Here is a 22,291-nt window from a genome sequence, read left to right as displayed (position 1 = left end):
TTGTACTAATGTACTCCCTTGCGGGGTAGGCAGAGGTGCATTGCTGCACCCACTTTTCGCCAGAGTGTATGTTAGTCCCAATGTAATAGGGGGCGGGCCTATTGCCATTTTACGGGCACATCCAAGACCCGAGAACAAATATCTGTATTTAAACAAATATCTGCCCCAGCCGGGAATCGAACCCGGGACCATCGGCTCGGTAGTCAGGGTCACTAACCACTACGCCATTCGGTCGTCAATTTATTGAAAAGAAATATTCCAAAAGTTCTACCAATGCATGCAATGCCATTTTTGACTTGGAAATATTTATACCCATATTTGCCACAATAGTAACTGCATGCTATCCCGTATTTGGCCACTACATTCGACAGCTAAAATATTTGAAATCTTTCATTCGAACTTGATACAATGATTTGCCGCGTAAAATGGCTGCAGCCTGCATTTTTTTCATATTTTTTTACATACGAGCATAGAGAAAATTATTAACTTTGTACGAGTAAAGTGCAAATTGTTGCCAGATATTAAAATGTTAACACTCCGGTACACGCATTCGATTTTTTTCATGAAAGTGCTATGTACCAAAAGAGTAGATATTAATGTTTTTGGAACTAAACAGATTTTGTAAATGGGAGTTTCTTTTGACGTTTAAAAGTTCCAAAATCGACCAATAGATGGCATCCGGCCTGTCGTTTTTTGTGAGCTGCATTCTTCTGAAGGGACGGAAGATGTCATAAATGGTACGAAGCTGTCTTAAACTAGTTAACACTTAATATTATGCATAATATAACAGCTAGTTATCGCATATGGTTGAATTGGGTTTTTGCTAGAAAAAAATATGCAGTGCTATTGAGTATGAAATTTTACTAGCGCCATCTATAATCGGTTTTTGTGTATGGTTGTTGTCTATGGTTGAAAATCTCCCACTACATAGAGTATTATGTTCCTTGCACTACATGTTTACGGTAGACGGTAGATTGAACCGGATTACGATGTATCTGCTATATGGAGATGGAGACACTGGCTGGACCTATATTTTTTTCATAAACGTCAAACCACGTTAATCTGAGATTTATTTTAGTCACGCCACAGATTAAAATCCTAACTATCCCTTGATCCTTTAATTCGAAAGTATTCTGACATTTCATAAGAGATACTACTAAAAAAGCTCTTTACCGAAATAAGGTAAAATTTGGATGTATTTTAGGACAATAAAAATTAAAATGACAGATAATGTACCGAATTAATTTTTATTACTTTATTTGATTCTTTAGCTGGCATCACTTCCTGCTAAATTCAGGGATAATAAACCTTTTTAATCGATTTCAAAAAAAGATTTTCGATTCGGTACATATGTATGTAAGATTATTGATCAAAACATGTTTGTATGTGTTTGGATGGTTTTGATGTGACGTAGTAGGTCTATGGATAGACGTGTGACCAAAGAGTATGTAAAAGCTAACGCTAGTGTGACGCCTGTCATTTTTTACTTTTTTATTGCCCATATATTTTTATTGAGACGATGGAAAAAGTCCTTAAGTGCCATCATATCCCCGTTTTGTGAAACTTGAAATGTTTTTATTTTTATAAAATTACTGACGCATAGGAAAAATCTGAGAAGGTTTTTTTTCCTTTGTTCCCAGCCAGTCACACCTCAACCAGTCACACTGTTACTCGTTGGGAATTTTATGTTCAAAATTCTCAAAGGGAAAAAGCTAGCTTACTGATGCCTTCTGCAATATTGCAGTATATTTAACATAGCATTAGTATATTAACAACTAAAAACGATAATATTTCGTTCAAATATTTAGTTAAATGTTAGAAAAATTGGGGTCGTTTCGTGTCGGTCAGATTGAAATCAGTCCACACTCTGTTACTCGTTGAAACACCCTTTTCCTTCATTCCCAACGTGTCACATACAACTGTAACACTGTAACTAGTTGGGACTATGAAAATAAAAAATCCCAACAAGTCACAGTAGGTAACTTGTTGGGATTTTCAATGAAGAATTTTCCACCATAGACAAAAACCGATTATAGAATAGAATACACTTTATTTGTACACCCCAAAAGAATAATAAAATATTCAAGTTGTAACTTAATTTGGATGCGGAAAGCTAAAGATCACACCCAGTGGCGTGCTTTGGGAGAGGCCTACGTCCAGCAGTGGACTCCTATAGGCTAAAGATGATGAACCTAAATAGGGTACAAAAGGCGGTCTTATCACTAAAAGCGATCTCTGCCAGACAACCTTTGGATGGAGGGAATAAGAGATTTAGGTAGATGGCGCTAGTGAAACCTCATCAAGTCTTAAACGAGTAACGGGAGAACAGTTGGGATTTTTTCTAGTTTATGTTCCCATCCAGTTACAGCGGCTGGTTTGGAATTCAGAAATAAATCATTCCCAACGAGTAACACTCCCATCGAGTAACACTGTGACTAGATGACACACTTTTCATGAAGAATTCCCAACTGTATACAGTGTGACAGGTTTGATGTGTGACTCGATGGGAACAAAGGTTTTTTTTAGGATGATACGGAGGGTTATTCCTATCATTAGAAAAATTATGAGCGTTGTTCAATTTTTTCAGACATACCCTATTCATTGTCTATATATAGTATGTATATATAGGTATATTATGTTTATTTATATAACATTTCGTAAAGTTTTCAAGAACTACCTTCAATATTTACAATATAAATAAATACACATGCAATGTCATTACATGATACTGGCAGAAATGGTTGCCACACCCGGCAGATTGCCATAAATAAAATTTCAAAGAAGAACACATAGATAATATTAGGTATGATAGGCCTAGGCACCTAGTTTTTTAGGATTGCTGAATTAGTAAAATGAATAAGGCCCGATTTTTCAATGGCAGGATAATAGGTCAAATAACTATCAAACGAATAAATTTATTTGGCTGTTTATTGGCTTGATAGTTGCTAAACCATTTTTCAATTGTGATTTATTCCATAGATAACTATCTTACCGATTTTTCTACTTGAACTCTGGAAAGGTGAAACAAATATATGCAGACACTAGTGCTAAAGCAGGACAGACTACTATTTTGATTGTCAGAGTCAACTGTCACTGTCAAGCCACAAGCCTCACTGACTGTTTGGTTTGGTTGTTTCAATTTTGGTATTTATATTTGTTATTTTTGGATCGCAATGGAATCACAAAAAAGAGAGCGTTCGGCGAATTTGCTGCAAATAATAATGCTGAAGTTACTGTGTTAGTGAGTTTGGTAGATAAATTCAAACATGTCGGTCATAGAAAATAAAAAGACCGATGCTGCAACACATACTCGTAAAGATAAGGAGACTGCATGGAAGAAAATTGAGTTTTCTTTTAACTCCAGTGGTATAACTGCAAGTGTCCGCTCATGGAAAATCCTAAAGTACGAGGGCATCAAAAAACAATGAAGAAGAAGTCTTCTCTGCAAAGGCAGGAGATGTACAATACTGGAAGTGCGCCCTCAAATTTACCTTCATTTAACGATATAGAAGAAAAGGTGTTTATTAGGCATTTGCTCCAACATTAGCATTCAACGTATCCTTAATTTAAATTTAATGAATAAAAACTGAAAGAAATAACACCTATGTTTTATTATCAAGTACTGGATGGTTTCTCTCTTTTCTCCTCAGCCTATAGCAGTCCACTACTGGACATAGAAGATCATCCCGCCAAGCAGGAGGGATGTCTTAGATACTTATATATAGCATAGGTTACCTACTTATCATAAAATGAAACTATATGTACCTTAATATTTTATTATGAAGGAAGTGCTGCTACATTCCTGTTTTATAAAATTAATGCTTAAAAATAAATCAAAAATAATGTTTGTAGTCTGGCGCCTTTCGGCGATGAAATTCTTTTGCATCCCACATGCTGTAATGATCAGGCCGGCGTTTTGACGACTCTGACTTTCCTTTCAACAGGATTAATATATTCGTTCATTACCTACTGCCTCTTTTTCGATCGCCTAATCATCAATATCATTGAAAATATCCATTGAAAAGACGATTATTCTCTGCGCTTGTATAGTTTAGAATTGGTATAAACACAAAAAAGAACTTACTTAATAACCTCAAATGTCAAATTATCAATCGAATAAGCGCTATCTGGCGGCCCAAGCAGCAGATAGATTTATTCTCCAGGTAACTGAGTTATTGGACGAATAAGTTCTATCTGACTGTTGAAAAATTCAATATTTCGCTATCTGTCGAATAAACGCTATCTGGTTGTCTATCTGAGCATTGAAAAATCGGCCCTAAGTGAATAATCTATACTCGTCGAAATATAATAGGCCCGTTTGGACAGCTACAAAATGTATGGTTGCTGGTGTCAAATCTAAATCATAAAAAATCTCAACAATAAGTAACTTTTCGTGCTTTAAAAGTTCTTTTTCCTTTCAGCCGTTAAAAAATAAGCCAGATTATGTTCTTTTTATATATTTCATCAAGTAAATGAAGAGAAAATAGCAAATTTGTGTATCTGTCCAAACGGGCCTATTGTATTTCGACGAGTATAAGGTGTTTGGCGGAGAAGCAGACTAGCGAAGTGTTGGTCGATAAACAAGATTAATTATGAAGGTTAGAATTCTAATTATAAATTCATAAGACGGTACATATAAATCCCCTGGATATAATAATTTCCATAAGTCACTGCTTTTCTGACCAATAAAATCATTTGTTGCAGAAAAATCGATTAACACAGAAGAATTGCGCAAGATGAAGATTAGATTTGTCCAATTGAAGGAGTACAACAGAAGCCATATTCTCAATGAGACAATAAAATTATTAATGGGAAAATTTCGATATGAACAAAGAAACCTGGATAATAATTATGGTGGAAAGCTTACATGATGGCTTGGGGTTTCTCTGATGGATCGTATCAGAACAGAAATGAGGTTATCCGTCAGAGGACTAAGGTTACCAACATAGCTGTCAAAATATGCAAGCTGAAGTGGCAGTGGGCTGATCATATGTGTGGCTGAGGATAGAGTGTTGTGGTGCTCCTTGGGAGAGGCCTTCAGTAAGAGAATGATGTGGTGCGATCATGTATATTTTAATTTAATAAAATAAGTTCAGTTAAAATATATTTTTTATTTATAAACAATTTAATCACAGACAAAATTATGTATTTTATATCATAGGTTTACAGACTTCAATAAATTAAAAATAAGAGCCTAGTGGTAGAATTACGATGTTAAGGGCCTGTTTCACAATGTCTGGGTAGTGGCTACCTGTCGGGTAAAATACATGCTGTCACTCTGTTATTATTTTTTTGACAGTGACAACATGTATTTTACCCGACAGGTAGCCACTACCCAGACATTGTGAAACAGGCCCTAAGACTGAACAACCATCACTGACAATCCATCTATATCGTTCAAATTAAAATTAGTTCATATAAAAAATGCTTGAGGTGCGAGCCGGGTCAAATTGATGTGGTCAAGTGTAACAGGCGGCAGCTTGTATAGGTCTCGAGCCACGTACATCAGGATATTATACAGATCGGTCCCTTGGAACACCCAGATGATGTTCTGCAGGTCCTTCTTCATGCTCCCGTTGCCGCGGTATATGTACTACGGTATATGGTGGTTCTGGAATGTTGTGGCGTCAGCTTCATCATGATTGTTCGTTCTGAAAAGATAATATAAATATTATTTTAAAACTTTTATTATTTTGAAGTTCAATGTTCAAATGCAGAGTACATTCTATTCTATTCTCTGTGGGGGTGTTAGTGTGAATAAAAGATTTATTTTATTTGTGACGACATCTCACGACTATCTGCCCCAAGCAAGGCATAGCCTGTACTATGGGTGTTGGTCAGCTGATCATATGGATATGGATGATATGGACAGGATCCAAGAACAAATATCTTTCCCGGCCGGGAAACGAACACAGGACCTTCGTCATAGCAGTCAGGTTCATTCAGTAAGTCCATTAATAATGAAAAGTTTAGATTATAGTTAATCTACCAAGATTATAAATTAACCCGCAAGGGAGTACATTAGTACAAGGCGTGAGTGTGTGTTTTTTTGTGTGTGTGTGTGTTTTTTTTTATTATAAATTAATGTATTTTTACACCTACCTCCACATAATATGATGGCGGAGCTGGTGATAGTGATGATGTGAGAGTCTTCACTCTGAAACATTGTATACATAGATAAACGTTAATAACTATAGAAAAGACTACATTTATTTAGGTTTACATTCCTGCCACGTTCGCCTAAGGTGCACTAATGATGAAGAGTTATTATCTGCATGTTTCCCTTAATGCACCTTAGTTACCGAAGGGGACCACTGGGAGGTGTGGCTAGGAATTTCAGTATTATAAATTAAGGTAAATCATGTGATGAAAATATTTGTTTTGTTACATTTAAAGACACATAATTTTCATATATTTTATAATACATCATGAAAGAGTTTTTCTTAATCTCAATAATATTTTTGATTAAAAAGAAAAACTCTTTGTTTCCCCTTCATCTAACTACATCTAACTAAGTCATGCATTAGTAGCTATTATGAAGGCATTAATCATAATTTGGATGAACATACATATTATTATTACACCACTTTATGTAGTGAAAAATTTAAAATTGTGCCTTCAGTAAACAGTTGGTATCTCTTTGATGATAATGATGTCATGCATTAATTTATCCTGTTACGTGTATATCCAATTCCAGGAGTAAAGACATCTGATATAATCAAAAACTACCCTTATTGGGATGTAATAAGGGTTCTGTCAAATGTATTACCCCGTGGAATGGGATATAGGTATGTTCATTTTATTGCATTAAAATAATATTAGAGTATAATTATAATTGATTGTATACATTATAATAATCGTCATGCATTAATTATGTGGTGAAATCGGTGCCTTCAGTAATCAGTATGTTACTCAATGATTATAATAATTGGTATAAACAGGGCACTACTTATTGTAAGTTAATTCATGCATTAATTTATCCTGTTACATGTAGGTATGTTCATTTTATTGCATTAAAATAATATTTGATTATTGTATAATATTGATATTACATTGTAATAATCGTGAAGCATTAATCATGAATAAGGTGGTTTTGTTTATAATGAGCACACAACATACAAAATCTATCTGGTGAGATACAATCATTGTGTAATGTTCTTTGACATAAAGTGCACTTCCATGTTGTTTTATTATTATTGAGGCTTAATACAGAACGTCCACAAATATAACATATATCTTTAATGCAGTCACTGTGACCAAGTATACAATGCTGTAGGTAAGACCTATAACCTTGGGGAGTGAAAAATTTATCATTTAAATTACCTTTGGTTATTATTTTTTCAATAAACATTATCACGTAAACACCACAATTGTGACCATCAGATTGTATGATATGTTTGGGTTTCAACACCTTCAAATTTATGGCATGTTTAAAATATTTTTTTATCACGTTACCGTACTTATTGACATATTTAACTTCATTACCCTTAGGATCAATACAAGTCATTTTCTTTCCACCATTTGAAAGATGAACAAGTGTAAAATGATTTTGTAACAATATTGGAAAGATTAGAGATTGTTCCATATTTCTTGTGTTCAGTTCCTGTATATGTTCGTCAGTCAAATCTATTTTATTTGAGAATAAGTTCGAACTGAAGTTGACAGAAAGAATATGATATTTGTCTGTATTATTTTGGTTTAATACAGCTAGACAGTGATCAACAGCAATATTCGATAACCATTTTGTTCCACTAAGCGTCTCAAAGTCTTCCTTATCTAATTCTTTGACTAAATCAGGCGATTTATCAAAAACAGATACATAATATTTTCTCTCTAAACCAGTTATGTAATATGATGGATCCCTCACTAAGCCATTGTTGTGAAGTTGTAAGTTATCAATTACATTTTGTTGAGGTGATTTAATATCTGTATCAGTAATTTTTACTTCATCCACTTTTTTTTTTTTTCTATGTTGTAAGTAATCAATATTTTTTTGTTGAGGTGGTTTAAAATCTGTATCCTTTTCTATTTTTATCTCAGACAATACTGGATGAACTGGTTCATGATCTATGTTCATATCTGTACCTTTTTCTATTTTTATTTTACACAATCCTGGTTCATGATCTATGTTTGCAATATTCAATGCTTTGTCGTGTTTTAAGAGCAAATTTGTTTTTTTTGGTCTTAAATGTTTCCCATCAAAATGAGTAATCGATTTTCTTGGCCTTTTCCTCTCCCAGGTTTCTTCATCTTCCTTAGCTTTTGTAAGTCTCTTTTTTGGTATATTATGTGTAAATTCTTTGAATTTAGCTAAAATATATTCTCTTTCTAATCTTATAAATTGCGTGCATTTCAGATATGACCTTTTATTTAAAACTAATGCTTTCATTGTACCAAAGAAATTTTCGACAGATGCATTTGAAACTCTTTCTTTTTTTAAAATGTTTGACCACAGTGGTGTTACTGTCAGATACTTCTTGAGAATTATGTCGAAAAGAGTTGGATTGTAATAAACATTCAACTCAGTATTGGGCACTTCAGAGTCTATGTCAATTTTACTAATAAGATCGTTATATCTAAAGAAAAATTTGTTATTTCTGAAAAGAGGGTCATTTTTATCTTCAAATTCTATGTTATCATTTGTATTTTCTGAAACTACATCAATGGTATCTTTAAAATTACACAATGATGTTTCGGCTTCCTTGACACAAGAAGATTCATATTTAGAATTAAAAAATATGTACAACCATCTTACATATAAATCAATTTCTTCTAAGTTTCGGACTTGCATCAAACCTCCCAACATATCCAAAATATAGTTAATGTGGCCTGAGTCAGAAACATGTTTTTTCACATCTTGTGACATCATTTTCATGAAATGGGCCACACATAAGTATATAGGCACATACTCTTCTGACATAGTTATTTTTCCTGTTATCAAATCATAAGTATGATTAATATATTCTTTCAAATTACGGCAGTTATTAAATGCGTATGCAAGAGCATTCAAATTGGCAAATGAAAAATCTGACACTACTCCATTGAAAGCTGGCCAGAAATTCTGTTTTATACAAAAATATTTGAAATCCATTAATAATTGATAAATGGCTACTGTAGTGTGAATACCAGAAATCATGCTGAAAATAGGTAATATTCTATTTTCAATATTAACCACTCCACAATAATACAATACCCGTTTACATTCAACCTCACTTCCTTTACTAAGTTTGGGCTTTCGTACAACACTGCCAGTTGCATCAAAATGTAGCATTGTAGGTGGTGCCTGTATCAAAACTTGTAGCTGTTCGAGGCTAAATATTATCACTTGAAATGGCATACTAATACGTTGAACAAATGACGCATGTTTACTTTGATATGCCAACAGGTCAAGTAAATCATTATTGGACCTGTCATTGATTGCTAGAGCTTCAGATCGTGCTTTTCTGTAAACCTCATCTGATTTCACCAAACCTAATTTTTTGGTTTTTTTAAATTTTTCATCTAGACAGTCATTTAAATCCTTATTTTTTACATTTAATGCTTTGTCATTATATAACCTTCTTTTAAGAATTTCTCTTTCAACACCTGTAACCCAACCTGTCTTAGGACTTTTGTGGCTGAAATTTAAACTGTTACTTTTTACTTCAGCTGAATAGTCACTTGTTTTTAATAATACTTTGACTTTTTTACAATCTCTATGAATACATTCCATCACAATTTTAAATTGACAATATTTTTTTTTATAGCTTTTATAGCGTATATTAAAGGTACAGGTATTATTGACGTAGTTATGTATTAAGGTCTTTATCACATACGGGTAAAACTTTTCAACTAATTTATTATTTTCAACAATGACATTGTAAAGTGAATTATTTATAATAAATGTTCCCTCTACATAATCTAGTGCTGAATTTTTATCTATAGCTGTTGGTGAAATATTTTTAGAGGTAAGAGGCAAAATTTTATCATTTTTTGTATCTATTGTTAAATTTTGTACTTCTTTTGGTATGTCAAAAATTACATCTGATATATCATTATTATTGTTTACTATTGAATGGTTAGGCTGATTACCGTCAACTAAGTAGCATTTACTAACAGTACAAGTGGGTAAGACATGATCATTCAAATGACTGTTGTCAAATATTGGTGCATCTATAATATCTTGATCTTTTAATATTAGTGATGGAGAGCTTGTTATTGGTAATGGAGTGGATTCTGTATGATTGATATGTTTAAAAGTATTAAAACTATCTATAATTATAGACGATAAACTTGCAGGAGCATTTAAATACAGTTTGCTCTCCTCACAGTTCTCAAATTGACTGACTTCTGAGTAGATTCTTCCTGAAGAGGATTGTGTATGATTAGTATAGATACTATCGTAACAATTAGAGTACTGTGATTGACTGCCTTCAGGCTGTAAGTAAATATTGTCTAAATCCTGTGGCAAATTGATGATGCCAAGTGGAGAGTAAACAGGGGAATTATTTATGCTATGATTTAGAGCATGACTGCCTTCAGGCTGTAAGTAAATATTGTCTAAATCCTGTGGCAAATTGATGATGCCAAGTGGAGAGTAAACAGGGGAATTATTTATGCTATGATTTAGAGCATGACTGCCTTCAGGCTGTAAGTAAATATTGTCTAAATCCTGTGGCAAATTGATGATGCCAAGTGGAGAGTAAACAGGGGAATTATTTATGCTATGATTTAGAGCATGACTGCCTTCAGGCTGTAAGTAAATATTGTCCAAATCCTGTGGCGAATTGATGTTCCCAAGTGGAGAGTAAACAGGGGAATTATTTACGCTATGATTTAGAGCATTGATTTCAGGCTGCAAATTTTGAAAAATTTCGGGATAATGTCTGTTTCTATGATAGTTTAAAAATTTTTTTGAGTTTAAAATCTTTCGTAAGCATTTAGGATTTTGATAAATTCGGGAGATTGTACTTTTTTTATTTTTTAGAACTGTAGCAATCTTTACACATGTTTCTCTAGTTACCGAATTGACATTAGAAGCAGTGACATCTAATAATATATCCGATAACAGTCGATATTTTTTGTCCGTTTGGTACATAATTATCAGCTTATATTACAAGAAATGTAACGATGTTACTTACCAAATATCAATAAACTGCACTATGGATGGCACTGCACCTACCTTTCACAACACGACGAATAACTACGAAAATAAATAAAAATAAGCCTAAATATATACAAAATATAATACAATACATACAATTACAGATATTTATTGAAAAAAATACACTTATGCGTGCGATTTAAATTGATTAAAATTCAATAAAATTTTTAGCGTGCGTTCTCTTTGGGGGATAAAAATATTCCAAAGTAGGGATGTTCGATCATCACTTTGGTTGTCTGTCACTCGATTCGATAGCACATTCAGGTACTCGATTCATTCAAAAAAACTATATATTTGAAGTCGTTAGTCTACATCAGTGTTTTTCAACCTGTGGGTCGCGACCCCCTGGGGGGTCGCGAAGCTTCTGTAGGGGGGTCGCCAAAGGGCGAAAATACTGGGAACTTTAGTACAAAAACAATAAAGACAATTAGTACTCATACTTTAAGAATAAAAAAAAATCTTAAATGCGAAGGCTGAGCTTGTTTTTTATTAATTAAATTATCTCATGGATCTGTTTTAGTACAATAGACCACATCCACACAGTAAGGCAGATTACACAGAATACCGAAGAGTATAATCAGCCTCTGTGTCTAGCCTTTGTGGACTATGAAAACCCCTTCAACTCCATCGAGACATGGGAAATTTTGGTAGCGTTGCAGAGATTTCAAATCGAATGGCGCTATATCGAGGAGTTGAGGAGTCTGTACGATTCCGCCGGACTTGGCATATGTATAAATGGCGAGTACATGATACACCTCTCTGCTTCGCGGACGACATCGTTATTATGGCAAAATCTCTGCAGGAACTCAGCTGGATGATGGAAGTGGCCTAAATGCTGCTTCCCAACGTGTAGGCTTCGGGGTATAAATTTGGACAAGACGAAAGTCATATAGGTACAATGCTCACATCGAACTGGAGCCGATGATCGTTGGTGAGGCAACAATCGAATTTGTGCAAGATATGTCTACCTCGGGGAGACAAAAGGCAAATTCGGCTAGGCAGAAGCAACTTCGACGAGGAGGCTGCAAGGCGCATCCAAATGGGTTGGGCTGTATTCGGAAAACTTCTACAGCACAAATTCTCCTTGGCCATCCCTCAGAGCCTGAAGACTAAAGATTTCAACCAGTGCTTCCTGCCTGTGATGACGTATGGTGCAGAAACGTGGGCACTGACGGTAGGACTAGTCCACCGATTTAAAGTCGCTCAGCGTGCTATGGAGAGAGCTATGCTTGGGGTTTCTCTGATAAATCGTATCGGAAATGAGGTTTTCCGTCAGTCAGAGGATTAAGATTACTGGCATTGCTGTCAAAATATGCAAGCTGAAGTGGCAGTGGGCAGGTCATATCTGCCGAAGAACCGATAACCGTTGGGGTAGACGAGTTCCCGAGTAGAGACCACGAATAGGCAAACGTAGCGTGGGTAGGTCTTCCTGCCTGGTTCAAAGACGACGACCACAAGTATTTATTTTTTTGTAGTTTGTCTTTTTACTTTCATTTCACCGTTGAAAACTTTTATTCAAGATATTGAAATGCTCAAAAAAGTCAGATAGAAAAAGCTAATTTCGAAAAAGAAATTCCGGGTCGCAATGGCATTAGTTGTACGTACCTATGTACATAGCCACACGTATTCTAAGTGTGTAATTCTAAAATAATGTGTTTTTAAATCCGATGAGTATGTACTATTTTGTAATCTTTGTATCCTAATCATGGAAACCATCAATACGTCGTATGGAATGAATATTGGGAATACTGTAACATACACATACATACATGATAAAAAACCGAAAGGGCCAAGGGGGTCGCGAAATATTTTTTTATACCAGGGGGGTCGCGTCATGAAAAAGGTTGAAAAACACTGGTCTACATAATACGAAAATTACAATGTATAAATCATTGGGGAACAATTTTGGAAGCATAATTTTATTTTAAGAACTGACCCCTTATACCGAACTTGTATTGAATTTGTTTCGACTTCACGATAGGGCCACTGGGGAAACAGGTATTATTAAAATTATTATGTTTTACTTTTTCTCCTCTTTGACAGTGGTCGTCTATTCGAACGTTATACAGTGTCTGAGTTGTACTGAACTGTCAAACCCTCAGAACACAGATTTTGTGTCAGCTCACATCTTATTTCCAGAGAGGAAATTCTATATCTGCCCTCATGCGTTCTCTACAGCAACGACGCTTGAAAAATAAACATTCTGAACTTGTAAATTTTACTAAATAGAAGTAAGAAGAATATTGTACAAAATAAAGGCTTGTACAAAAACTCAACTGACAGTTGTCAAGTAAAACGGCTCATTAGTGGGACAATATTATATTATTACAGGTTAACTCGATTGACGAACAAGACAGACCGTGTGTACATCACTACAATAGTAGTAGTGTTGCCAGTAAAAAAAATATTTTTGAAATCACAGAACGTTCATAAATCTACAATTTTTTTTTTGTATTTTCATCGCAGAGAAAAAAGAACGTTCATAAACACTGAGCCAATAAACTACATAAATCTATTTTAATCACAGAAAAAAACGAACGCTATATAATAAATAAAATTATTTTAACTACAAAAATCATCATGAATCGGTGAATTGTCTATGACAGCAACATGGGCTTTTCAGCTAATACAAAATGTCACTCTTATTTTTCAAGCTCTAATTTTTTGTTTGTGAGCACATCTATAGATAGCGCTGTAATGAGAATTATAATAATGATAATTGAGTCCAAATAATATCTGGCAACATTATTTTACTATTATTTATTTTTAATACTGGTAATTATTAAAACTCCGGCAATGGTACGTTTCTTTACAGTCAAAATATTACGTCAAATTCAACTGCTATAATAGTTATTAAATATTTTAGTATCTATTCATTCACGAAAATTTTATAAAATAAAACATTACATATTACGTATATATTTATATTACTAATACTGACATCAATATTTTAAAAAAATATAGAATTTGCATACTACAAAATATTTCAGTGTGTATATGTCATTCACGCAATGTGTGCATAATACGGAACGTTATTTGTTATTATGGCCGATAATTAATGTACTCTGTGGACAGCAACCTATTTGGGCATTTCAAATCTCAATGTAAACAAAATGTTATCCAAACAAACAGACAGCAGCAAGTGAAGAATTACAGTAAACAAGACTTTTACCTACTTGGATAACAGCGCAAGCGTCCAAATGACAACAGATGGTACAGACATCTGAAAAGGTACGTAACTCTACTAACTCTCACACAAACCACAACAGGCTTCCTCCTATTGAGATACCAAAATTCGGTGGCACAGTTAGTGAATACTATGCGTTTATGAACTTGTTCCAAAGTGTATTTGCACATGATAGGTTATCCCGATGTGATAAGTTTTACTATCTGCGTTCTCTTGTTTATGGGGAGGCGTTAGATCTAATAAAACATCTATCTCTGGACAGTTCTAACTATGTGATTGCTCTGGAACTACTAGCCAAGCGTTATGACAATAAATTGATTGTTATAAACCACCACATAAACTCAATATTAGATATGAAACCGATCACTAAATGTACAGCACAGAATATAAGGGAATTCATAGCTACAGTCAGACAGCATAGTAGTGCGTTGAAAGGCTTAAATATACCGGTTGACTCATGCGACTTAATAATAATTGCGATCATTCAGCGGAAACTAGATCAATATACATTGCAAGGGTTTCACTTTCTTTGACTTTTCTAGAAAAAAGAGCTGCAGCAATGGGAAACATCACATCCTGCGAGTCTACAGGCCAGAGTGTGAGTAAGGACACTCCAAAAAAGCCGTCATACATAGCTAACAACATCAAACCCATCACTGAAGAACCCACATGTAAGTACTGTCATGCTTCTAATCACAAACTATTTAGATGTGAAAAGTTTAAACTAGCTGCAGTGCATGAAAGGATTTCATATGTGGCCAACAATAAGCTATGCACTATATGCCTCAACAACCACCAAAAATGCAGATATTTCTTTAAGTGTGGTATCTACAAAGGCAAGCACAACACCTTGCTTCATAATAGCCAACCCGCTGCCGCTGCTGCTACTAATCATGTTTCATTGATGTCTAACATACAGAGTGAGGTATTATTGCCTACAATATCTGTCAAGCTTCAAGCTAAAAATGGTGAGCATATCTATGCTAGAGCTCTACTAGATTCAGGGAGCTCTGTAAATTTTATCCTAAAGGATCTAGCTAAGCGAATTAATACTGAGTTCTTCGATGAAGAAAACAATTGTTGGTGTGTGCAATGCTTCCAACACAACCAACCAAAAGGCTCGATTTGCTATCCAGTCAGCCAACAGTGATTATAAACTCACTGTTCTATCATGCATTGTCCCCAACATAACATCTTCAATGCCTCATTTCCGTGTCAATGTACAGGACATCAACATACCATCTCACATTCAGCTTGCCAATGCTTCAGCGAACCTAGAAATATAGATATTTTACTTGGGTGTGACATCATGTTTCAGATCCTACTGCGTGAGAGACTGCCAGTGATACCAGGTCAGCTGTTTCTACACAACACTCAGTTCGGCTACATTGTTGCTGGCACTGCACCATTGAACAGCGAGGGATGTTCATCACTACCAAGTAACTTTTGCAAGTCAGTATCTGAGGCTGTCTCAACAGAGTCTTTAAATAGGAAAATAGATGGGTTCTGGGAATGTGAGAAGGTACCTGAAAAAGGGAACTATATTCCTACTGAATTAAATCCAGCTGACTGTCTGTCAAGAGGTGTAGATCCTCACAGTCTACTGAATAATCAATTTCATGAAACTGAATTCAAACATAGTGTAGAATCAGTAAATGTGCTTCAGAACTTACCTGAGTTAAAGTGTGAGGCTGAGAAAACAAATATGATACATGCTTCGAGTATATAGATACATGCAATCGGTTTAATATAACCATAAGCCCATAAGCAGTTTATTTGGTTCTTTATGATTGGCTTTGCAGACATACCATCTCATTGTCAGCTTGCCTTCTTACATCTCTTCTTATATCTTTATTTAATATTTTTTTTCTTCTAAATTTCAGCTTTCCTATTTTTTCGGGAATACCGCCGCTGCCCCCGGGCCATGCCTCTATAATGAGAAGGTAAGTGTAGAAATACATTATTTTAAAACAATAAAGTCATTTAAATGATATTGAAACTGAAGACCAGCATAATGCATAGGAAAGCCAAATAAATAAAATCATGGTGCAGCACATCCTGTATCAGGGCCTCTAGTACGGGTTTTGCAATTTACGTAAACGAAAATTTTTTTGTTTTCTTCTGTCACCTGCATAGATTATCTGTCAAAAGTTTCATGATAGTTTCCGCTAGAGGCGCCACTTTGTTTGCGAGAAAACTGAAACTTTTATAGTTTTTAGTTCACACAGCAATGTTATTTATTTGGCACGCCTATTTATTAATGTATCGTTTCTTGCCAACAGATCACCTGGGTGAAGATGACGATGCAACATCGACATGTCGAAGTACCCAGCGAATGTGACGACAAAACTACTACATGGATTTTGATCAACAGACAACCTGGATAGGCAACTTTTTAAAAATCCTAGAATCACTACCAGAAAACTTTTTAGCTCTAAGTTTTATTTTAACAGTTACTAGAAAATAAAACCGAGAGCATGTTAAATAAAACAAACCAACACCTATCCCAAAAGAAATGGTAGAAACATAATCAACAAAATATATCATACAGGTTACCAGATAAGGCAAGTAATAATGAAAAATAATTTATCTATCTTTTATCATTGCATGTTATTGTTATAATGTATTTCTACCTATGGGTACAATAGTGGGAGTAGCCTGTATTTATAGTTGGTGAACAAATTGCTTGCTAATGATAAGGCACGGAATTAAAAGGGACAGTCAGAATTGATGGAGCATTTACAACGTAGGTAAACAAATTCCTACACATATCTCAAGTCCTACATATTCAGAGACAGTCATATAAGAAAGGGAATGACTGTTTATAACCACAATAGCCGAAACTGATGTGGCATTTCTCAAAAATTAAACCGGGGGAAATTACAAAGATCTTATCAATGCTATGTAAAAATTGGATATTATCTATTAAGTTTTGTATTGACTTACCTGTAATTCTATTGTACACAAGCACCAAAACAAAACCAAAAGCTAGTAACTTTTTACAAACACTCAGCACCAAAAACAGCACAACGAAACGAAGAGGCTCTTGTTAGCACTGACAGTTCCGTTCCGTTCGCAGGTCGATCGACGCGGAGAGGTTAGCCACGGAATGCGCAATGTTTTGACTATGCGCATTGACCTTCATTAATGCCATGCGCACTAATTATTTCCAATATTGTAGTTTAATAATTGAATTAGCAGAATATTTAACAAGACAGAAATTAAAACCCTAAAGAATACGTATGTTTATAAAAATGAAAACAGCTGTATTTATTTTAACTCTTTGGACACATGGCGCCATCTGTTGCCGAGTAGCGGTAATAATAGCGACACCTGTTGTCGAGTAGTAGTAACAATGAGTTAGTGCAGTGAGAGTGAAGTGAACGTAACAATTATATTATTTATATATATTTTAATATTTATAGGTTCTATTTAAGTTTAGGTTTATTAGTAGATCACATTTTATTCTGTTTTATTTAATAAAGTATGCTCTTACTTAAAAGAGCTATGATATAATTCAAGCTATCGATTTTAACTGTTGTATCCATATTCTGATTGATAAATAATAAATTTAGAAATATCATTGTGATTTTAATCATACCTACTTATAACAATATAAAATAATTTAACATGATTGTGTTGATGTAGTTTCTAATGTGGATTTGTATACTTAAAATAAAATAAATTTGTCTTGGCATCTTTTATTTACCTACATATTAAGAACCCAAAATAAGTCTGTAATATAACTGGTTACATTCATTACTGTATGTATTTTTAAAAGTAACCATCATTAAAATAAAAAAAAGAAAAAAGATCTTTAGTTGCTTTAGTTAGATTCGATCCACAGACCACAAGGATCTAGTTCGAGGCTGTAACCAACTGGGCTGAGGTGCTGATAATTGTTTTAGTGAAAAATTCCTTCACTTTCTTCCCTAGCCGACAACTTACTTAATACATATTTCAGATGCTTACACTTTTCATTATTTTGAAGTCCCTTGACCATATACGTACATAAAGTAGTTATTGCTACGATCTATATACCATCGTCTATCCATTACATACACTCGATGAGTGGTAGATTTAGTTCTTATCAAGGTTTAACTTGATTAACATAACATAATATAGCGACAAGTTTTTCATGATTTTGAAGAACAAGCAAATCTACCCAAATTCTGTTAGCACTAGATGCTAGAGAATATTTCAATGAACTTATAGACATATATCACATTTACCAACGTGCTCCGAGAGATTAATTACACCACGATAAATTTACGGCTTCTTTGCGCAATTTGCTGTACAATGTATTCAGGCGCTTTCTCTTTGATTGATTATTTTGAAGTCAATTGAGCAAACACAAAGATGACATATATAGATTTATAATGTATTTACCATCGTCTATCCGTTATTTACACACTCATGTGGGTAGATTTAGTTGTAATTTTTTTTTTAATGAGTGACGTTAACTTGTAATGTAATTAATCTGCCGGAGCACTCTGAATGGTGTAATAGTAGTTAGTAAGTTAATTGCAGCATCCCCTAGCATGTAGTGATAACAGAATTTTGCTACTTTTTCTTATTTCTTCATAATCATGAATAATATTTGGCCGTATTGAGTGTCCTTATAATTAATAATTTTGACTAATTTCGAGCACACTGTTAAATGTGTAATATGTATATAGGTTCATTGCAGCATCCCCTAGCATGTAGTGATAACAGAATTTTGCTACTTTTTCTTATTTCTTCATGATCATGAAAACAAATTCACTCATACAAAAAATTTGCTTCTGCTGCTATGTTCACGGCGGTTAGACCAGTCAGTTAAATCAGCGTAGGTACATACAAATATCTAATGAAAATATAAATTAAAAGGTAAGATCCTATGTAAAAAACACAGAGTGTTAGTACCTACCTACGGTTGTATTTTTTCTGGCAGAAACTCCACTGCTAAACTTTCAAGTAGAACATATATAACTTACTCATACAGCTGTCTCCGTCTAACAACCCCGGTGGGCACGGCCAGCAGCCTCTGTCCGCTGCGCCAGCTCCACACCGACATGCTGTAGGCGGGGAACCCCCCGAACCCACAGATGAGCTCCGCTTCCATCATGCACAGACCCTTGTATCGATTTATGTCTGGGTCTGAAAGTTATGGAAGTTTTAGGATATGTAGGTATAACGAGCCGAATAAAGAATGTAAAAATGGCGGCAGTTACATAAGTGGGAGAAGGAACGAGCATATATCTACAAATACAGCGGGATAGCAAGAGCTAGGCAGCCATCTTTAATTATTGATTTATTTGCGTTCTTAAAAATAGTAACAATAACTATGTAGATAGATAGATAGATAGATAATTCTTTATTGCACACACAAACATAAATTACACAAGGAAATGTACAATCTCTTATAGTCTCTTATAGACGGTACAAATGGCGGCCTTATTACTAAGAGTAATTTCTTCCAGACTACCTCGGAGGAGAGAAACTATACAAGAAACCGGCCAAGTGCGAGTCGGGCTCGCGCACAAAGGGTTCCGTAGCAGCAAATAGTTAAATCAACCTATCTCAAAAACTATAAGAGATACTTTGATCAAACCAAAAATCGTTGAAAGAGTTAATTAGCATGCATCACCTCTATTTTTTTTAGAATTTTATACCCCGTAGTTATAAAAATAGAGGGGGGGGGGACATACTTTTTACGACTTTGAGAGCTGATATCTCAAAAACCGTTCACTTTAAGAAAAATGTTTTTTAGAAAACTTTATATCATTTTAAAAGACCTTTCCATTGATACCCCACACGGGTATGAACATCGAAAAAAAAAATTTCATCCCTCAGTTACATGTATGGGGGGCCCCACCCCCAATTCTTTTTTTTACTATTTAGTGTCATATTTTTGTAGCGGTTCATACAACACATATTCCCATCAAATTTCATCACTGTAGTACTTATAGTTTCCGAGTAAATCGGCTGTGACAGACGGACAGACGGACAGACGGACAGACGGACATGACGAAACTATAAGGGTTCCGTTTTTGCCATTTTGGCTACGGAACCCTAAAAAGGGGAAAGTGCAAAAAATTACAAACAGAACATATAACAAGGAGAAAATTACAAATGTATATACCTAATCTATACCTAGTAATAGGTAATATAAATAAACTACATACATCATACTTATATACTTAAATAAATACATACTATTATATATATAAATATATTACGCTGGTAAGGATAATTTATTGAGATAGTGCTTGTTCAGCAAAGTTTTAAAAGATGCAAGCGATGGCGCAAGTCTGATATTGGTGGGTAAATCATTCCACAACAATACAGCCTGGACAGTAAAAGATTCACTGTAAAATTTGGTTTGTATGTACTTACTATTTAAAATGTTAAAAAGCCATACCTGTGAACTCAGACAGTATATTGAAGTGGGGATAGTTCAGTATCAATACTCGGGGATTTTCTGCATTTTTTTCAGCAAACGCAAATATGTTGGTCTTGTAACCTGTAACACAATACAAAAAGTTTAAACATAATTATCTCCCTCACTCTACTTAATCATTAATAAAAGTATGTTTAATAGTGAATTTAGTGTTAAAATTTTAGGTATTTAACTAGGTAAAGATTGTTTTAAGCAAAAAGCCCAAAAGCCTTTAAAATTGTGGAGTAAACTTTCCAAAATTTACCTGCAACGCAATCAACCCCGTCTCCCTTCTTCTTATTATTAGCAATGTAGACCAACTCTGTGTTAGTTTTCAAATTCAGGAACACTATGTACATGTCATTGGAAGCCGCCACCACATCTTTACCCACAAAAGTTATGCTTCTTATTTCATGAAGGTGCATCCATCTAGAAGTAATAAAGTTTAATATTACAGTAGTAGGTACAGTCATTGGAATAACTCACCCACCATACCTTGTATTTTCTCTAAAAAAGTGTGGATCAAACCCTGGGCCTTTGGTGCTTTAGTCAGAGTAAGTACCTACTTAGCAATAATGCATAGCGACAATGAGATCGTCGCGTGTATAGTATAGTGGTCCGTTATCAGACAAGATTTAAAAAAATATCACGATGTTGAAGTCCATCTGTTAGGTTTGTCTGTTAATAAAGTAAGACATACTTACCGAACTTTGGGAGATATTATGTTCTTTTCTTCTGATAATACTTCACTGCTCGTATTTTCAAACACTTCCGAAGTACCTTCAGCCATAATTTAATTTTAAACCTAACGGTTGTGCTCATGTGCTGCACTTTTCTACGAGCCTAGGGCGCAGCTGAGGCAGCGAAACTTGTGATACAAAAGATATTCCTTCTAGTTTAGGAACAACTAAAAATTCATGTGAAAATACTCGAAACGAAATCGATCAAACAAATAAACAAAACCATAAATAAAAACATAAATAAACAAACAACATAAAACATCTGATGTAGGTTTTTGACTTACAGTAATGTAGTTTTTACTGTGTCACTTAATAAACTTATTTTACATTTACCTAGTAAATATTTAAATTTATTTTCTTGTTATATTAAAGTAGTTATGTATTTTAGTTATACTTTAACAACAAACTTGGTTTTAGAATTTATTATTTTCTTTATTAGAATATTTCTATGAATTCATAATATCAAGACGAAAAAGCCAGCACGTTGAAAAACCTTTACATTCCAATCTATGCAAAAGAAGCAGTTGGTTAGCTACGTCTTTATTTAGAGTGTACATTTCTATATATACTTATCATCCACGTTTTTGTGATAAAATGCCAATTATTTGATTAAAAAAAACTAAATAATTTGTATCTAATAAGTTTCTTGCAGATGATTCTACTCAATCCATAAATTAAAATTCAAGGTTCGATTTGCGTGTATTGGATCGTAGCAAAAATGAGAATCTGTCGAAAAAGCGCGGGAACCATTGAAAAGACCAGGCGGGATTTTCGAAAAATTTATTAATAATATTCATTAA

The 22,291-nt window shown here is 34.3% G+C and overlaps 2 protein-coding genes and 2 long non-coding RNA genes across 6 annotated transcripts in view; 2 read left to right on the top strand and 2 right to left on the bottom strand.

The window, feature by feature from the left end:
• Window positions 1-21,609, bottom strand: part of LOC105386954 (cilia- and flagella-associated protein 43) — a 50,604-nt gene extending 28,995 nt beyond the window's left edge. Inside the window, exons 1-4 of the mRNA XM_048627700.1 lie at window positions 21,456-21,609; window positions 21,017-21,180; window positions 20,734-20,835; window positions 19,307-19,469 (exon numbers count right to left, since the gene is read on the bottom strand). Of these exons, the coding sequence (XP_048483657.1) occupies window positions 19,307-19,469; window positions 20,734-20,835; window positions 21,017-21,180; window positions 21,456-21,541 (515 nt within the window). The 5' untranslated portion in view covers window positions 21,542-21,609. The remainder of the gene's footprint in view (window positions 1-19,306; window positions 19,470-20,733; window positions 20,836-21,016; window positions 21,181-21,455) is intronic.
• Window positions 4,394-5,102, top strand: LOC119690801. The gene is made up of 2 exons (XR_007267963.1): window positions 4,394-4,598; window positions 4,705-5,102. It is a non-coding gene; the product is annotated as an uncharacterized LOC119690801 (long non-coding RNA).
• Window positions 5,097-11,114, bottom strand: LOC119692509. 3 transcript variants are annotated; one of them, XM_048631344.1, is made up of 3 exons: window positions 10,516-11,114; window positions 6,103-10,410; window positions 5,097-5,651 (listed from the first exon to the last, which is right to left on the bottom strand). In XM_048631344.1, the coding sequence occupies exons 1-2, from the start codon at window positions 11,075-11,077 to the stop codon at window positions 7,073-7,075; spliced, it is 3,900 nt and encodes a 1,299-aa protein (XP_048487301.1). In that variant the 5' UTR covers window positions 11,078-11,114; the 3' UTR covers window positions 5,097-5,651; window positions 6,103-7,072. The 3 variants fall into 3 exon arrangements, with proteins under 3 accessions (XP_048487301.1, XP_048487306.1, XP_048487296.1); XM_048631349.1 differs by having other exon boundaries at window positions 10,621-11,114; XM_048631339.1 differs by having other exon boundaries at window positions 6,103-11,114.
• Window positions 14,181-17,913, top strand: LOC125490904. The gene is made up of 5 exons (XR_007267962.1): window positions 14,181-14,374; window positions 14,873-15,001; window positions 15,649-15,782; window positions 16,214-16,273; window positions 16,613-17,913. It is a non-coding gene; the product is annotated as an uncharacterized LOC125490904 (long non-coding RNA).
• Window positions 21,610-22,291: the final 682 nt, after the last annotated feature.

The sequence above is a fragment of the Plutella xylostella genome, chromosome 4 (genome assembly GCF_932276165.1).
Source record: "Plutella xylostella chromosome 4, ilPluXylo3.1, whole genome shotgun sequence".
NCBI lineage: Eukaryota > Metazoa > Arthropoda > Insecta > Lepidoptera > Plutellidae > Plutella > Plutella xylostella.
This window is presented reverse-complemented; position numbering and strand designations above follow the sequence as displayed.